We start from the raw sequence: 17,712 nt of genomic DNA, 5'->3' as shown, positions 1-17,712 counted from the left end.
AGATGCAGCATGATCTGCCCAACCTGAGCCCCTGGCTCTCCCTGTCTGGGCCTCAGCTTCCTCCTCCAACAGTGTGGTCGCTGAGGGTAGCTGGGCACACCCATCTCTGAGGGCCCCTCCAGCTGCCACACCGACGTGAATTTTAGAAGGTTGAAGCTGCTCCGTAGGAAATACCCCTTTCCCAGCTCGCAGGTCAGGGCAGACCCAAACAAGGAAGATGCTTCACCTGCATCCTCAGGACTGTCATACCTATGGGTACGGGGGCAACGCATGACCCAGGATTATGACAGGCCATTTGCTGGTGCTGTCCTTCTAGGATTACAGCTGCTCCTGGGGTGACTGGCAGAACTGACAAGGGAGACAGGCCCATTTGAGTAGGGCCCTCCCTGTTCGAGAATCCCTGTGCGCCTGGGCCATGGAGTTCCATGTTCGCGGCCGTCCCCACAGGAGGGGCTGCGGCCGCCTGAGCAGCCCATCTCTTCTCTCCTGCTCTAAGTAATTGGGATCAGTGCCTCCGGTCCTAAGCTTTGGGGGTGCGGCAGGGGGGAAGCTGAAGGCTACTTGCAGGCTAATTCAGACACCTGGGATGTTTAGCTCCAGTAGGTAAGTAAAGGGAAACTCTGTTAGGAAATTTCTGCAAAACAAACAGGCTCTTAGTGCTCCCTTAATAGGAGTGAGGGTCCTTGGTTCACCTCCTTGCAAAGTACTTATTCCATGTGGAAGCCTCAGAATGCCCCATCTGCTCTGTGATGTCGCCTTCATTCCCTTGACATTACCCGAAGTTGGTTCTAGAACCCCAGGCCCATGGCCCAGTTACCTCCTGGGCTTCCAAACTGACCTAGATGCACCCTAGCCCCAAAGGACAGGAACGCTGTCTTTACCTCTGTCCAGAGCAACCCAGGCAGCAGGTAACAGCATTTTCTCTGGCATGTTTTTTACACACTGTGTTGTCTTACTGCCCCCAGGAGAATATAAGAACATCTATTCTGTCCTCTGCGGTTTTCTCCACTGCATAAATATTTGCATGGTACTTACCAGGCTGAATTTTTCTTTATTCACTTGTCTTGTGTCTTCTTATTAGGTGATGAGTATCTCAAGAGTAGGCTGCTTGTTTTATTTATCTTGTCTTTTTTTAACAAGCACATGCCAAGATAACTCAATGAGAAGAGCTAGTCCCAAAGGGTATGTAGGTATCAAATGCACAGGAAACCTGAGCTGTACCAACTCAGGGCATAGTTTTTGACCTCTGGAGGTCCATTTGCATTTTATGCTCATTTTTTTAAAACAGTATTTATCGGCTTATCTCTGGATCCATACCCCCCCCATTTCTGTCTTTGCTTGGTTCCCTTCTACCTCTTCAGAATAAAATCACTGCTTTGAAATGGATCTTTTCAGAAGATGGGCTAAGAGCAGGAAGTGGAGAAAGCAAAATGGCACACCCAACAGTGACTAAGGTCTCAATCCGGGGACTCTGGTCACAGTCACAGCTCAATAGCCAGGCTGTGAGCCTTTGGACATGTCCCTTAACTACCATAATGGCCACACTTTGGGCCAACAGTGAATGTTCAACAGTAATCCTCTGAGGTCCTTACTGTTTGCATTAGGCTTCATTCAGCCTTCTTGTCTATAAAATGAAGACCTTTACCAAAGAACATGGAAGGCTTCTGACAGTCTTAAACTTCCACTTCTGCGGTCCTAGTCATCTGAGAGTAGTTCTGAGCTGGAGTTAGAGTCTGGGTGGGAGTTGGCACCCACAGGCAAAGGAGAAAAATCATGGCATGGAAACACCAGATAGCTGGTGCCTCGGATGCACTGCACCTGAGCCAAAGAGAGAGAGCATGGGATTCTCTTTGCCAGGAGAGAGGACTTTAGTTATCTGACCTTTCTGAAGTTCCAAACATTTACAAATTGTATTTCAAAATTGCAGTAATGTCCAGTGCTACTCCGTAGGGCAGCATACCACTTTGAGACAATAGCCCACTTAGGAAAACACAGTTGGGAATTTGCAACTCCAGACTTTTGCTAATCAGATTCCCTTGGGTTGGTGTCAGGTCCACCCTGACACGCGCTGGCATGGTGGCGAGTGGGCATCATCAGTCACCTCAGCACTTTACAAAGAAATGTCTTCACCGAGATAACCCAGTGGCCCTGCCTATGACTTGATCTTTTTGTACCAGTTCCGCAGAACCATTTCTGAGCTAGACTAAACATGATAAAGATAGTCCAGAAAATCCCCTATGTGTCTGCTTAATTGTTACAAGCTAACAAAGGCAGTTCAGAATGCTTTACTGAGCTCAGAGCGCTCTGGGAATAATGCTGTGCCCATACATTGACGTAAGTAGTCAACACATCTGAAAATGCGCTTCAAAACATGGAATGTGTCTGCCTATTAACACCGTGACCCTCGTAGAATCCAGCAGTGTGATTCATCCCAGCAGGTATGCCTCTTCCCTGTTGATCTGTTTGTGTTCCACACCTTGGCATATGATGTATTTACCTTTTTTTAAGAGCTAAAATTGACACTGCATACGTGAGTGTAAGAATTTAGATTTTTTTTTTACTATACCATTCAAGAATAGAGCAGGGTCGGGTCACCTGGGTGGCTCAGTCGGTTAAGCGTCTGCCTTCGACTCAGGTCATGATCCCAGGGTCCTGGGATCGAGCCCCACATCGGGCTCCCTGCTCCGCGGGAAACCTGCTTCTCCCTCTCCCTCTGCAGCTCCCCCTACTTGTACTCTTTCGCTCAATCTCTTGCTCTCTCAAATAAATAAATAAAATCTTCAAAAAAAAAAGAAAAAGATAAAAACCAGAACAGAGCGGGGGCACCACACTAATCTGCCCCAATCAGGGTTGTTTAAATACATCCAAATTCTGTTGGTACACAGAACATAATGGATAGTCTATAACTGTGAGTGAGGCTTCTCCAAAGACAGGAGCATTTCCATACATTTCTGGCCACAAGGCAATGAAAATAGAATTAAGAAAAATAGAAGAAAAACACAAAAAATTCTCAGCATTTGGAACTCTTAATGTAATTCATAATCATTATTCTAGGAAGCATTCGGGAATACAGGGCATTTTTTCTTTTTTAATAAGTGGTGATAAAAAGATGCTACCTATTAAAATCTTTGGACTGCAGCCAGGGAATAGTCCTTAAACAAAAATGTACTGTTTTCAGAAACATTTATTTAAATGGGAAAAAAAAAACCATGAAAATTAACCAACTTAACTATACTTTAAAAAGGTTCTATAAAAGCTGTGAAAGCAAACAAAAAAGAAGGAAATCAAATAGATTTTTTGTGAACTGACAGATGAATTTTCAATGCAATTTATAAATAAAATCAATGATTAATGTTTCTTAGAACATTGTTAAAGCAACATAAATTTGATCAAAAAATGGAAAATACAAATGAACAAGATTAGAAATGAGAAAAGAGGTTAGCATTCGCCAATACATAAGAGAAATAAAAAAATTATTAAGGTATGTCAGGCAGCTATATAGGAAGAAATATGATGAATAAGAATTTTGGATATTACTTTCAAGAAAATGGGACAGAGCATACGAAACTGTCAATGGCCCAAATATGGAGGGTATTGAAAAGTTATCTAAGAATATCCCCAAATCCCAAATGTCACCTGAAACTAATACGCTTAGAGTTCATTGTTTTCAAAGCTTCAAAGAATAATGATGTCCCTGTATAAATTTTTCTTGAAATTCAGAAGCAGCCAATAATTGCACGAGAAGATTCTTTCCTGATAACACACAAGAAAAATCCTGAGACAGTCTCAGTCATTAATCACGACGTTAAGCTTAGATGAAATTCAGGAGGAGATCGAAAAGATTATCCATTGTTATTGGTGAGAGTTCAGCCAGTTTAATAAAGAAAAACTTCTGATTATACAAAGTTATAGTAGATGAAATAATTAAAAGTTATCATACCAATTTCCCAAAAAGGGTGTATCTAATAGAATGAAGACCCATTTCTAATAAAAATTAAGATTTGAGAGATACCTTTAAAACCTAATGAAGAAGATCTACTTTATTCCAAGTAGTTACATAATACTTAATGGAAAATGGTCTATAAGCAGGTGCCTTCAGTCCAGAAACTAAACAGGGTCATCCTTTGAGACTGTGTCCTTTCATTCTGTAGTAAAGTACTTGGCACGTTTATCACCAATGCAAAGAAAAAATGAATAAATTTTAAATTTTATACATATGCTTCTGTATCTACAAAATATGAAAAGTAAAGAAATTATTCAGATTAGGAGGACTTGATGAGCACTGAAAAATGTATAGAATTGTTGAACTATTATATTATACACCTGAAACTAATATAACACTGTTATGTTCATTATACTGGAACTAAAAAAATAAAAATAAAATTTTAAGAAATTATCCAAAATTATAAAACAAAGTAACTAGATAAGATATTTTAAAATATATTTTATAAGCATTGTTTTAAAGTGTTGTTAATTTTTTCAGTTATCTATTTCTGTATAAAAACCACCCCAGAATTTATGACTGGGAACAAGAGTGTCTCGTGATAATTTATGTCTCATGATTCTGGGGGTTGGTTAGGTTCAGCTGGGTGGCTCTTCTGCTCCCTATGGCTTCAGCTGGAGTCACTCAGGTGGCTGTATTCAGCTGGAGCTCAGCTGGAACTGGAACATTAAGGTGACTTCAATCATATGTCCAGCTGGGCTCTGGCTGGACCCTGTCTCCAGCAGGGCAATTGTACTTCTTCACGTGTGGCTCAGGGAATCCGATCAGGAGAGCAAAAGCAGAAGCTACATGATTTCTCAGGGCCTCCTGGTCTTGGAAGACTCAGAACATGATATCCCCCACATGCTGAAGGCCAGCCCACATCCCAGAGGTGGGAGGTGGGCTCCGCGTCTTGGTGTGAGGGCTGCCATGTGCACATAACCATGTTTGTGGACAGTCTTCCACCAGAACAGTAACAAAGGGCATTTAGCTGTATCTGCAAGATCAGATTATACATTTTTTGGAAATTAAGCCGTCATTAGAGTTATAATTCGAGAAGGCAAAGGACATTTCAGTAACTGAAAAGTCCTAATATACGTAAAGATAAGAATGGGTAGGAAGCTTATAGTAAAGATGCTGAATCAATTAATTTCCTGAGTTAATTTGTAGATTTCGTACAATTTCAATTCAGATATCTAAAGGATATGTTAAAGAGCTTAACTGCATCCAGTTGGAAACAGATGAAAAATATTCCACAAAAAAAGTCTCCTGTAAATCAATAATAATTAAACAGCATAGTAGTGATTCAAAAAAATAGAAATTAGTCCTTTTGGAGAAAGAGGGAGAGCCCAGACCAAAAACTGGAATAAAATTTAGAGCTAAATGGGAAAGGAATTTATATATTCCACTTGGATTTAGGATTTAGGAAAGTCAATTCTAGAAACAGTAAAGTAGGATTACCATTTTAGAAGCAAGGTAATGCTTTAATTATCAGATAATGAGAGAACATACAAAATATAATGTGGCCAGATAAAAGTACTTAAACACTTAGATTTTTATGAACTTGAAAGGGAACATTTAGATAAATGGGAATATGGGGGAGGATTTGTAGTAAACATGATGGGTAAAACCAGACTATCCCAAGTGTGTGGAGGGGCTTAACCAGCAAAAAACACGAAATCCCTGATAAACAAGCAGTCAAGGCTTATGGACGCACAGTCCACAAAAGTAGAATGACAAAATATAAGTATTTGAAAAATGTTCAATCACACATGTAAATTCAAAAGGATAATGAGCTACCGGCTCACACCTTTGGAAGATGAAAAATGGCCCCACACTCTGGGAAACCCTGAAGAATACTCACAGCTGGTATCATTACAAAGATAAAATGATCCATCTTTTCGTGCAGTACGACAATATGAGTTAGAGCCAAATGGTGGACCCCCCTTTGATTAGAAATCCAATTCCTGAGAACTTGCTTAGTGGAAATAGGCAGAAAACCAAACTCTGCCCATCAGACCAAATGTCAGAACATCGGCATCTCCTTCATAGGCCTGTGAGGGAGAAGGTAGGTCAAGGACAGCGAGCTGAGCTCATGCCCTGGACTCCGCTCTTCTGCAATAGTTAAGTTCAAAAAATGGGCGGAGTCACAGTTCAAGTGTGTTTTAGTGTGTGCAGCCCTTTTGTTTGTCAGGGGCGAGATGTGACGTGACCCTTTGTGCCTGAGAACTCCTCAGTGATCTGTGCGATACAGTAAGATCATCCGCTTATTGGCCTTGCAAGCATCATTCCCTTCATTAGGTGGAATAATGTAAGGTGTGGGTGTGCCAAGTAATGTATATATATTAGAGCCCATCACCCACAAGTGTGGGCACCCCACAACAAACCCAACGAGAAAAGCTGGCTGTGGGGCCAGTGGTGAAGCCGGGGAAAGGAGTCTCTTGGAAAGTGCTAGAATTTAAAGCAGTTCTCATTTATCAAAATATCACCAGTAGGCAGTGGGTGGTGCACATCCATTGAACGGATGATGTTTTAAATGCAAACGGGCTTTAAAAGGTGAAATTACAAACGAATGATGGGAGACTCTGGATTGCTGCGTTGCGCAGCCAACAACAGGCCAGGCTTCTCCTCCCCTCTGGATCTCAACCCTTTGCTGTTGGTGGTGACAACCACCATCTTCCCACGAGCACGAGGAGGTGTGCGTGCCCTGAGCTTCTGTGTGCAGGACATGTGCAGAGTCAACAGCTCGTTCATCAGGCCCCACTGTGGGAGTGTAACAGTCAAACATGTTGTCCGAAAAAAACACAAGTTTTTTTTTTTAATCTACTAGGCTCCATATGCCCTTGGTTTTTAAACGGAGAGTAATAAGCCTAATTTTTTACAGTGAGCACTGTTTTCAATTGTGAAGCGGCAGCTCAACCTTGATAAAGTCGCTGAAGTTACTGGTACTTGACCACGGACAGAGTATGTGTGTGTGTGTGTGTGTGCGTGCACGTGCACATGTACAAGCATAAACAAAGTGACATAATTAGTTAAAAAAATGGAAAAGAAAAATGCTATTAAGATGAAAAATGCAAAGTTCATTTAATACAGTAAATCGACTTAAATGATCTCAAAAGTAAGGAAATTGTCTCGGGCCAGCAACAGTAGCTGTTTCTTAAATGAAGCATAATCCCAGCCCTTTTCTTTGCTCATTATTGTGAGGCAGACTCTAGACCATTATCTTGCAGCATTTATGAACAGGCTGCAAAAGGCTTAAGCCAAAGCATTTATGTCCAAAATGCAGTGTAACCTTTTTATTTTTCTTTCCCTGTTGCCAGTTAAGTCAGCTTTCCACGATCTGATAAGCCCAGTGCTCGGTATCAGTACCTTTAATTTGGTACATGGAGCTACAAAGCCCCAGCTTCTCTGTCATTTGTAGTGATGTGGCAGAGACACATTAGAAGAGCTTTGTTTGTGGACGTGGGTTCGGTTAGATGGAGCCTCACGCTTGCATGGCGTTTGTGGCCCCTATCCGGTGCGTATACCCTTCTCCTAGTTTCATGCCCTCGGTAGACATGACTAATCCATCAGAGCCCTCCTCCTCCCTGATGCGGGCTTGGCCTTCCCGATCTCGAAGTGCTCCGGGCTGCCCATCTGGGCCACGGGAGTTACTCCCAGGCAACTGTTTTGATGTGGATTGATGTGGAATATCTTGTGGACTAACAAGAACCTGCACTGAAATAAGGTTTTCTAAGATGATTTAAAGGGGTGGAGTGTTCCATGTGTACCCCATGCCCCATGTGCCCCCCCTCCCCAGCCAGATGTTCTTGCACGGAGAAGAATGGGAAGGAAAAGGACTAACAGGCTGTCTGTGTAGATTGTGGGTGATTGTATCTGCTACAGTCACCGTTTACATGAAGTTCATACTCCCCTGCCTGTCTTCTTAACGGATTTGTCTGTGCCACTTGGTTCAATGTCAGTAACTACTAGGTCACTGAATATTTATCATCACAGAAATAAACTGTGGAAAAATAAAGCTTCCACTGGAAACTGTCACTAAGGTTAGCTACTTTACAGAGCAGTTAAGTGTCTGGACTTAATCAAGCAGCGTTCTGTTTGGATTTCAACCTCCCAGCTTTTCAGATCCAGAATGAAATCCTCTTTGTGAAATTACACTGTTGGCAAAACTCCCCTTCTGGCTTCTTGCCTCCTGACCGGTAGGACCTTGTTTCTCCCCAAGGAATGCTTGAATGACTGCCAGCAGCAAGTTCCGTTCCTGTCAAATATGTGGATATTTTATCAATTAAGGTAAAAATAGATGGAGCAAGCGAAGACATTTTCATCCAGAGATTTCAGCTGGACCATCAGACTCAAATATATTAAGAAAGATGGAAACTCACCAAATTATCACTGGATTGCATAAAATCTGGATGAATCAATAGAACTCTTTTAAAGAGTGAGAAAATGAAATTCTTTATCTGTTTTGACCTTCCTTTTTTGTCAGTAAATTTACTGTAGAAAAATATAAATCCGCTGTGTTGTTGTTTTTTTTTTTTTTTTAAGTGTGAGGCATTATTCAGGATCATCACAGAACAGAGGGTTCTCTTGGATGTCATGGCGGCCCCAGACCCTCCCAACCCCACCCCTGGAGCTGCTCAGCCCCTGGCCAGTGTGCTCTATGATTCCTGCCCCCACCTCTGCCATTTACATCCTGTCCTGTGTAGAAGCAGGCAGTACCCAAATTGTGCCATTAATCTTAATTAAATTACAAATTGTCTCCTCATATGCACAAATCCTACGAGTCAGTACCAAACTGGGAACGTGGTCGTCTCTCAGGAATGCATGGTTACAGAATGTCCCATCATCTTGTAGGTTTGAAGTGTGGAGGACACGCTTAAAGTTTTATAGACCTATTGGTTGAAGGACATCTGTGTACCTGTCACAGATGTTGGAAAATCTGATCTAGGAAAGCGAGCTGCAAGGCTGGAGAACTCCCTGCGGTCATGCAGGGCGCTCAGCACCACTTCCTAGAGGGTTCGGGGCCCCTGGTGGGAGCTCCCAGCACAGTGCCCGCAGCGTTCCAGCTCGCTTTCCTTCATGCGCCCTGGCAGCCTCCCCCATTCCTTCTAATTAACAAGAAGTGCAAGACCCTCCATAAACCAGACAAGCAGGTAGCCTCATTAGGAGACTCGTCCAGCAGCCAGAGGGAGACAGAGTGGGATAAATTAAGAACAGAGCACCCCTGATGCGGACTTGAGTGCAGTTTCTCAGCCATTAATCAAATCATATGAAAAAGACACCACAGCACTCATACACCTGCTGTATCCCTTGGATTCCAACTGTAGATGCATACGTGTGCTCAGGCACCAAGGAAAGAGACCAGGGAATGGGGGAAGTGGATAATTAGATATATTCCCGTTCTCACCTCCACCTTGTTCAAACACGGGACTGTTTTTCTGCATGTCATTCAGCATTTCTGGACCGATGCTCTTGGGTGAGTGTTCAGCCTGCAGAGCTGGGCCAGGCTGGTGCCTGTTTCAAAGACTATCACACTCCCTTTCCTGCCCTAGCTCGGGAAACGTTGAACGTGAAGTTACTGGTGCCAAGATTAGAAATGGCCCGATGCTGAGCTAAGGCCGGGTAGTCGAGCTGACCATTGTTAGCACGGCTGTTTCTAGTAAGATTACGAAGCTAAGCTCGCTCACCACCCCACTTTTCACGTTCACGGAGTGGGTCGTTGAAGCAAACCCCAAATGGTCTCGTGTTCTTACGGCTGGACTCGCCTGTGTGAGGCACGCTGCATCTCTTCATTGCACACACGGACGCGCGTGCATCCAGCCAGGACCGTTACACGTGCAACGTTGAGCCACATTGCTCGGCATCGCATGTTACTGGCTGTCGTGGGCCACGCCTCATCCAGCATGACACGCACACAGGCTCTCCGGCACCCCATTATCTGAGTCTTGTGTGGTCCCCAGAGGCTTCCAGGTGCATGGAGATACCACTGTTCACAGGAAATTCTAAATCTTATTTCAGGTCTTGACTCAGATGAAGAACTTGGGCTGCTCTGTCACCACGCGTCCTATCTCGGTGATTGTCCGGGGCTGACCACGGGCTCTGGATGTTCTGTAACCTTTTCTTTTTATGTCCCGTGTCTGCACGTCTGCATGGTTCTCTGAGCTCAGAGGGTTGGCACGCACAGGGGACGTGGGTCCTGGCTGCTGTGTCTCCGGGATGCTCCCCCCACCCCGGGGTTGGGGTCTCCTCTGTTCTGTTAATCAGCCACATCATCCTGCGGCGCCGTTATTTCGTTATTTCGTGCCCAGCCGGCAGCTTTAGCATTTCTTGGGATGTGGAAGGAAGAAAGCAAATTGGCTCTAGCAAATCGAGGATCTGCTAATCGTCCCCGTGGCTGTGATGTGCGCATGCCATACGGCCCCTGAGGACAGCCAATCCTGACGCTTTCTGATTGTCAGCAGCTTGCCTGAGTTTGTTTTTCTTTGTTTTGTTTAAAACAGGGCAGTCACTGATGGGGGGGTGCGGGGCGGGGTGTTTGGGGTTAGTGACTAAATTCGCTTCCGCAAACATGGCCCGGCGGCTAGTACTAAACTTCCTTGGCGTGTGTGTGTGTCTCCCCTCCTCAGACCAGAGAGTGGCGTCCTTCTGTACTCTGACCGATATGCAACACGGGCAGGACCTGGAAGGCGCACCGGAGCCGCCTTTATGTGTAGACCCAGGCAGCGGCAAAGATTTCATGGACGCAACTGGGTATGTGAGCCCCTGGGGAGCCCCCCTCCCCTCCTCTCCCCAGGCCCCTGAGTAACAGGTTCAGCGGAGCCCCAGGCCACCAGGAGATCACTTCCAGCCTGCGCCCCCCACTTGGGTCCTTCAGGATCCAGATATGGGACTGAGTGGGGCCAGCCTTGCTCCCTGCCCTGCTGGGGTGGGCGGCTCTTGGTAGCAGAAGTGCTCTGCTGTGGGCGGTCCCTGCCTGCTAAGACATGTCACCCCGTGCCCATGGTGACGAGGCTCTGTGACAGAGAGAGGGAGGGTGGCAGCCGGGCTCCACGTCTGCCAGTAATTGCTGCCACAGCCCCGGACGGACAGGGACCTTGCTGATCGGTGTCCCGCTGCCAGGCTGCACGTGCGCACCTGCCAAGGGCACAGCGCCCCCCAGAGCCTGGTCCTTGACCCCGGCCTCAGGTGAAGGGACCGTCTCCTTCCCCTATATTCTTGACATGTTTATCACCCACAGAGTCTATATGCTTTACCTAATTGCAACTTTTACATGAACTTGTGTGACCATTAACTGGCCCATTCATCTTGGTAATGAGCTTCATGATATTTTCTTGACAGAGAAAGGCAAATTGGGGAAATCGAACCTATATTTGGTTCCCAGGACCTCAGTGGTCTACCTAGTCTCAGTTGGCTAAACTGATTTAGATAATCTATCTTCGGGGTTGTGTTTGTTTGTTTGTTTGTTACCAACATATAAGCCTGTAGAGATTCTGAATCCCTTTTTAAATCAACAGAGACCCAGAAGGGGTTTTCTACCAAAATACCGTATGTTCCTTTTCCAAATCTGGCGTAATATTATTTATTTCCTCGCTGGGCTCTAAGCACATGAAATAATTCTTTGAGTGAAAACTTTACCAACAAAAGTACTGAGTGTTGTGTCTTTACCTCATTGGCCTTGAGTCTTTCTGATTCCACCCTTCTTCTTTAGGGAGCGGTCTCCATCTACACTGACCGGGAAAGTCAATCAGCTGGAGTTGATTCTTCGACAGCTGCAGACTGACCTTCGGAAGGTAAGGGGATCCGTTACAATCCGTCATCAGAAGTCTGCCTTGCACAATCACCCCCTTCTAACCAGTAGAAATAAAAATGAAGACAGTCAGGAAAGATAACCGCCCTAGTCAAAGCCAACAATAGATAGAAACAGAGAGCCCTAAGATCTAATTCTCCTTTCTGGCTTCCAGCTCATATTTTTCACTCTAAGGGGACCCAAGGATTGCAGGAAATAGGACGAAATGAGGGTGAGCCCTCTGGACGGGCAGTCTTCAGGACGAGGTAGAAACATATAGGCGGCTAGCGTTTTTTGGTTCGGTGAGTGATCAGTTGTACCAACTATTTATGAGCTGACCTGAGAGGAGTTAGTTGCTGCCAGAAAGCCTGTTCTCCCCAAGCTATTGTATTCCCACTGAGTCAGCTACATGACCCTCACAACTTCTGCTCTACACCCTACACATCCAGGTGTGCGTGGTTGGTCCCCAAAGAAGTTAACTAATTCATTCCCCAAACATTTGCTGAGCCCATGTTGTATCATCAGCACTGTGCTGGGTAACCATCGTGCTGTTCCTGGGAATGGAATGGAGTGTGCTAGCAGGAGGGCAGCGGGGAGATGTCACAGGAAGGGTTTTTTACTGCTTAGTTCGTTGAAGAAGGGAGAAAATTATAGCTGGTGTCAGTGCTGGTGGAATGATCCAGTTGGGAAGGAGATAATGGTGGGGGGAAGAGTCAGAGAGTTACGCCCTGACCTAGCGCACAAGGCAGGGACTGGCCTTGATTCAGAGTGGGGACAGTTTATAGAGAGAGCAGAGTAGAACAGGGTGTGTGTGTGCGTGTGCACGCACGTGTATGTGTTTGCACACACGTGCATGCATACATACATTCACATGCACGTAGTCAGAGATAGGTTGGCAGAGTTCCCCTCTGATGGTTTCTTTTTTCCAGTCGTGAGCTGAGAGTGAGTGGTGGTGGGAAGGAGTAGGAAGGGTTTGAGGTCAGAGGGTAAGGTGCAGAGTAGTGAGTAAATGCACTGGGTGAAATTTGATAGGATTTGCCAAGCAAGGCTGAAGGTACATTTGAATTTGCAGCCTCAGTTAAAGCGATCATCTGTTGGCAGAGTTGGTGTTTCTCTCCAGCTTGGATGGCCACCTGTTTGCCTGGGGTGGGAGGTTCCTAGATACAGAATCTCCAGAGCTAGAACCGGAAATGTCCCAAGCAAACTGGGACATCGCCCCTCCCCCGGCTGTAGGTGTAGGACAGTTGGAGAGTTGAATATAAGAATTGAGACAGGAAATCAAGACAACGAGAGAGAGAAAGAGACAAAGCCCCTGGCGTATCTATAGGATGGGATTAGACTGAGGGACCTAGAGTATGAGCTGGGTGAGGAGACATGCTGTCACAGCAGGGGACAGTGAAAATAAGGTAAGCCTGGTGCATTAGATAATTATTGGAGGGGTGGATACTGGAGAGACGGTTCTAAAAGGACAAGAGGTGGCGGTCCGGAAATGGGAGGCTAACGCAGGAGTACACTGCGCTTTTTATGGGTAATGGCAAGGTACAAGATGTGGTTGTGGGAGCAGGGGTTGAGGAGGGGTGGGTTTCCAGATCACAGAGAGGAAGTGGTGGAGACACTGGATTGGATGTGGAATCATCAGCAAACATGACAAGTGGCAGGGGAGAGAAGAAAAGCGAACCACATTCTAGAGTCCTCCATGAGTGATGGGAGGGACTGGAGACAGCGTAGATAATTGCCGTGAGCAGGGGTGGCAGGTCCTCTAACCTGATGTCGCACTTCTCAGAGGAGCTGAAGTTTTAGGGAAGAAACTCCCCGGGCCCTGAGAGAGAAGCTGTTTGCCAGACCACCTAGCCTTGAGTCTTTCCGCGACAGGCGGGCACCGTCTCTGCCCTCAGTGAGCAGCCGGGGAAGCAGCGTGCTCAGGAGAGAGCCGGGATTCTTCTAGAGGCGTGAGGATGAAGGGATTTTCAGGGAGGAGGTTGGCCGTTTCCAGGGTTTTCAGGGCAGAGTCCCAGTTGCCCGGGTCACAACAGGAGGGGCGAAGGGGTCTTGGAGAGGCGGGCCGCTGAGTGGCCTCGGGCACGTGGGATGCTCGGAGGCACGCTGCGAGAGGGGATGCGCCGGGCACACGTGTGACGCCGTCTGTGTGCCCTCTTCCCAGGAGAAGCAGGACAAGGCGGTCCTCCAGGCGGAAGTGCAGCACCTGCGCCAGGACAACATGCGGCTGCAGGAGGAGTCGCAGACGGCCACCGCGCAGCTGCGAAAGTTCACCGAGTGGTTCTTCAACACCATCGACAAAAAGTCTTAACCCGGCCCGGCCCGCCGGGGGGAGCCTCGGGGAGACGCCCCGCACCCCCCTCCCACCCCCGGGACCTCGCCACCGCGTGGTTTCTCAGTGTGCTTGCAGCCGACCGTAGATGTTTTTGCCGTCCCACCCCGTCTAGCACCATTCACCCCCGCAGGGTAGGGAGGCGACGCTTTCCTTGGAAGCCATCTGGTGACAGCAGAGAGGACAGCGAGGCCGGGCGCACATGAATGTAACTCCCGGTGTCGAGATGAATGTAAACCCCGGCGTCGGTTGGGGCCTCTTTGTGTCGGACTCCGCTGCCCCGGTGCTCAGGCGCGGGCATACCTCAAGAGGGGAGACGGTGGGGCTTCACGTCCTGTGGATCAGGCGACCTGGTAGAGATGGTAAAGCAATTGACCGTAGTTTGGGCTTTAGCATTGTAACATAAACCCAGAAACAGATAATCAGACATATACTTTAATGTTAAAGGTGCTCTATTTTTTTGGATGTATAGTAGTTTTATTTCTCACAACCACATTATCATAGCAATAAGAAAGAGGCATAGTTAACTAGTCGGGAGAAGCCGTGTGGGAAAATGAAAAAACAAAAAAAGCACTGATGTCTTGAACACTAGTTTGAATGCAGTTCGTTTAGAGACTTATTTATTTGCAGGAGCAAACGGTGCCTGAATATTAACAGTGTTCTGATTGAAAAAAAAAAAAAGATACATATGCCTTGTATATGGCTCAGTAAGCAGTCCCTTCAACTCTTAGTTCACTGTGTATAGTTAACGCTCTGCTGAGAGTAGCGCACGCCTGCTTACGTCCTAGAACCTTCTAGAACCTCCCGTCGGCGGGGAGCCAGCAGAATCCCATGTATACAATGCCAAATTTGTTTATCTTTGTACAGAAGCTTTGATGAAGTGTCTTGTATTTAACGCCCTTATTTAAGCTTATTTAACCTTAAATTGTTAATTTTATAAACTTTGGTTTGACCTGCACTACGACGAGGGAGGTGTAGGTAGCAGCAAGCTCTGGAAGGCCGAGCTTGCCCGGAACAGACTGAGAAGCAGGGCTGGAAATTCTAACAACTGGATGCTGCTAGGAACAAGTCCTTTGTATTGCTTTACCATTTTTAACTGTTCTATTTGAGATGAACATACATTTTGCTTTTTTAATAAATGTTCAAAAGAGGCCACGTCAGTCACGGTGTTGTCAGCCGAATGTGGATTTTTAGCATCTCTGTGTCAGTAATTTGAGTCTACGGGAATTTGTTCGGGGTCATTAAGTATCTTAATCAGTACTGAATCCTGCTTTGCGGCCTTCTTATCGAATCACAGACTCATTCGAAGGAAAGAGTAACTCGTATCAATAGCTGCTGTGTTCCACACACTCCCCTCTGCACGTTTCATTAGCAGGATTCCCATTGTTACAGCTCAGGACGCTGAGGCTCAAGTTAAATGATTTACCCCAGCCAGGAATTTGGTGTTGCTTACAGGAAGATACAGAAGGCAAAAGAGTAGGAATTTGAAAAATAATCGGGAAGAGGTAAACTATAAATTTGAATCAAATGTAGGATGAAGAAGACACAGAATGTGGGCCCAAGTGGGAAGGGAACCCCAGTAAGGTACAAAGTTCTCAACCTTCTGAGAACAGAAATCATACGAAGAATTTGGAGGAAGGAAAGTGATTTCTAGAACTTACCCTAAAAGGGATGTCTTTCATGGGCTGCATCTGAGAGGTGTACTGAAAATATGCTTAACATTCCTATGCCTGATGTAGAAGTAGGCTTCCTCAGGCTGTTCCTTGAGGCCTCCCTGTGAACGATACAGGTGCGCTTCCAAAGTGCCTCCAGTGAATGCAGTTCTCCAGGGAGTCAGGACGTTATGGACCAGGGAGAGATCTTCCTCACCCCCTTTCTTTCCTCTCACTGTGTGCCAGACGTTGTACCAAAAGCCCAAGAGCCAACCAACAGGGGTCAAGACCCGGCGGGGCCTGTCTGCCTGGGGCATGCGGTCTATGTGGGGGGACAGACATAAGATTATTTCAAAATGTGAGAGGCAGAAATAAAGAGTGCCTGGGATGGCTTCCTTAAATAGTCATTATAACAACTGACATTGTTTGGATGGTCCTATGTGCCAGGCACCATCCTGGCCCTTTAATATCTGCATAGCAGCCTGTGAGGTAATTATTATACGCACTCCCTCTACACAAATCAGGAATTGAGACATAGTGGCTCATGGGAGGCCCCTGTGGGTGGGAGACTTTGAAGTTGGAAAGAAAGCCCGCCATGAGAAGCTGCGGGAAGAATATTCTAGAAAGAGGGGGCACAGAGTTCAAGGGCCCTGAGGCTGTAGAAAGTCAGGATGCACGGAACATAGGTAGTAATGGGGAAAGTGATAGGAACGCGTTGGAAAGATAGGTAAAGCCAGATCATTAAAGAATTATAAGCTGTGGTAGAGTCTGGATTTTGTTCTAAGTCAAAAGGAGGCTATTGAAGCAGGAAAGAGCAAAATAAGATCTGTGTTTTTAAACACTATTAGGAAAATGAATGAATGAATGAATGAATGAATGCGTGAATGACTATTTGGACCTCTGAAGGAGAAGGGATCACCTAGGACAGGCATCTGCAAACTTCTGTGTGGAGACACGTAGTATATTTTAGAGCTTGGGTGTCACATTCTATCTCTGTTGTATATTTTTAAATTCTGGTTACCCCTGAAAGCTGGAAGATCACTCCACCCTTTGCTTTCAGGCCACCCACCAGCATAGCTGACCAACCCCGGAATAAGAGAAAGAGTAGAAAAGAGAGACCCGGGGTACCTGGGTTCAGTTTGTTGAGTGTCCGACTCTTGGTTTCAGCTCAGGTCAAGATCTCGGGGTCATGAGATTGAGCCCCACGTCCGGCTCCCCGCTCTGTGGACAGTCTCCTGGAGATTCTCTCCCTCTGCGCATCCCCCTGCATTCACTTGCTCTCTCCCTCTTTCTCTCTCCCCAAAAGAATAAAATAAAAATAAAAAGAAAAAGAAAAGAGAGACAGGTCCCAGGGAGAGGTGGGCGCAGCACAGCTACAATGGAACAGGAAAGGTGGAGAAAAGTAGGTGAGTCACCCTTGGAAGATAGAGCCCACAGAACTGCTGATGGGTTGGAGACAGGAGGGAAAGTTTTGATTCAGAGATAAGCCCCAAACTTCAGAAGAAAGAATGGACTCCATGTTCATCAGAAAGTTTTCCATAAATCTGTCCAACTTTCAATAAAAGCTTGACAGCAGGTGGTCCTTGGCAAGGGCCTGAGAGCATCGCTGACCAGCAGTGGATGCGTGTGCTATGGAGGGCAAGAAGCAGACAGAAGTGTTGACATTGTTTAGAGAAAAGACAGAAATCTGACCCAACCCTAGCTGAATGGAGAGCGATCCCACCTTCCTAAAGTGAACCTGCAGACAAAACCAGAAGGTATTTTTTGAAGAAGTACTTCTCAGGCTACACTAGCATAAGATTGAATCACCTCTCAAGTCTGCCCCTAAAGGGCCATGCCAAAGAATGGCCAAAGTGATGTTGGCCTGTTAAACCTTTTTCAAAGCGGTGCTGCCAGTCAACAGCCAAGCCGTAGAAAAGTCTCCTCATGCTCCTATAGTACAAGTAGTTTTGTGCAACTTGGC

At 46.1% G+C, this 17,712-nt stretch overlaps 1 protein-coding gene across 4 annotated transcripts in view; it reads left to right on the top strand.

The window, feature by feature from the left end:
* The window catches only part of SIPA1L2 (signal induced proliferation associated 1 like 2), a 213,774-nt gene extending 198,526 nt beyond the window's left edge, over positions 1 to 15,248 (top strand). For 3 of the 4 annotated variants that reach the window (XM_035008465.1, XM_035008464.1, XM_035008466.1), the window contains 4 exons: positions 10,001 to 10,054; positions 10,609 to 10,732; positions 11,691 to 11,772; positions 13,930 to 15,248. In XM_035008465.1, coding sequence (XP_034864356.1) covers positions 10,001 to 10,054; positions 10,609 to 10,732; positions 11,691 to 11,772; positions 13,930 to 14,076 — 407 coding nt within the window. In that variant the 3' untranslated portion in view covers positions 14,077 to 15,248. The remainder of the gene's footprint in view (positions 1 to 10,000; positions 10,055 to 10,608; positions 10,733 to 11,690; positions 11,773 to 13,929) is intronic. The other variant, XM_035008467.1, reaches the window with a different exon arrangement.
* Positions 15,249 to 17,712: the final 2,464 nt, after the last annotated feature.

The sequence above is a fragment of the Mirounga leonina genome, unplaced genomic scaffold, assembly GCF_011800145.1.
Source record: "Mirounga leonina isolate KUSES-001 unplaced genomic scaffold, KU_Mleo_1.0 Mir_152, whole genome shotgun sequence".
In the NCBI taxonomy this organism is placed as follows: Eukaryota; Metazoa; Chordata; class Mammalia; order Carnivora; family Phocidae; genus Mirounga; species Mirounga leonina.
The sequence above is the reverse complement of the archived record's forward strand: the minus strand, read 5'-3'. Positions and strand labels throughout refer to the sequence as shown.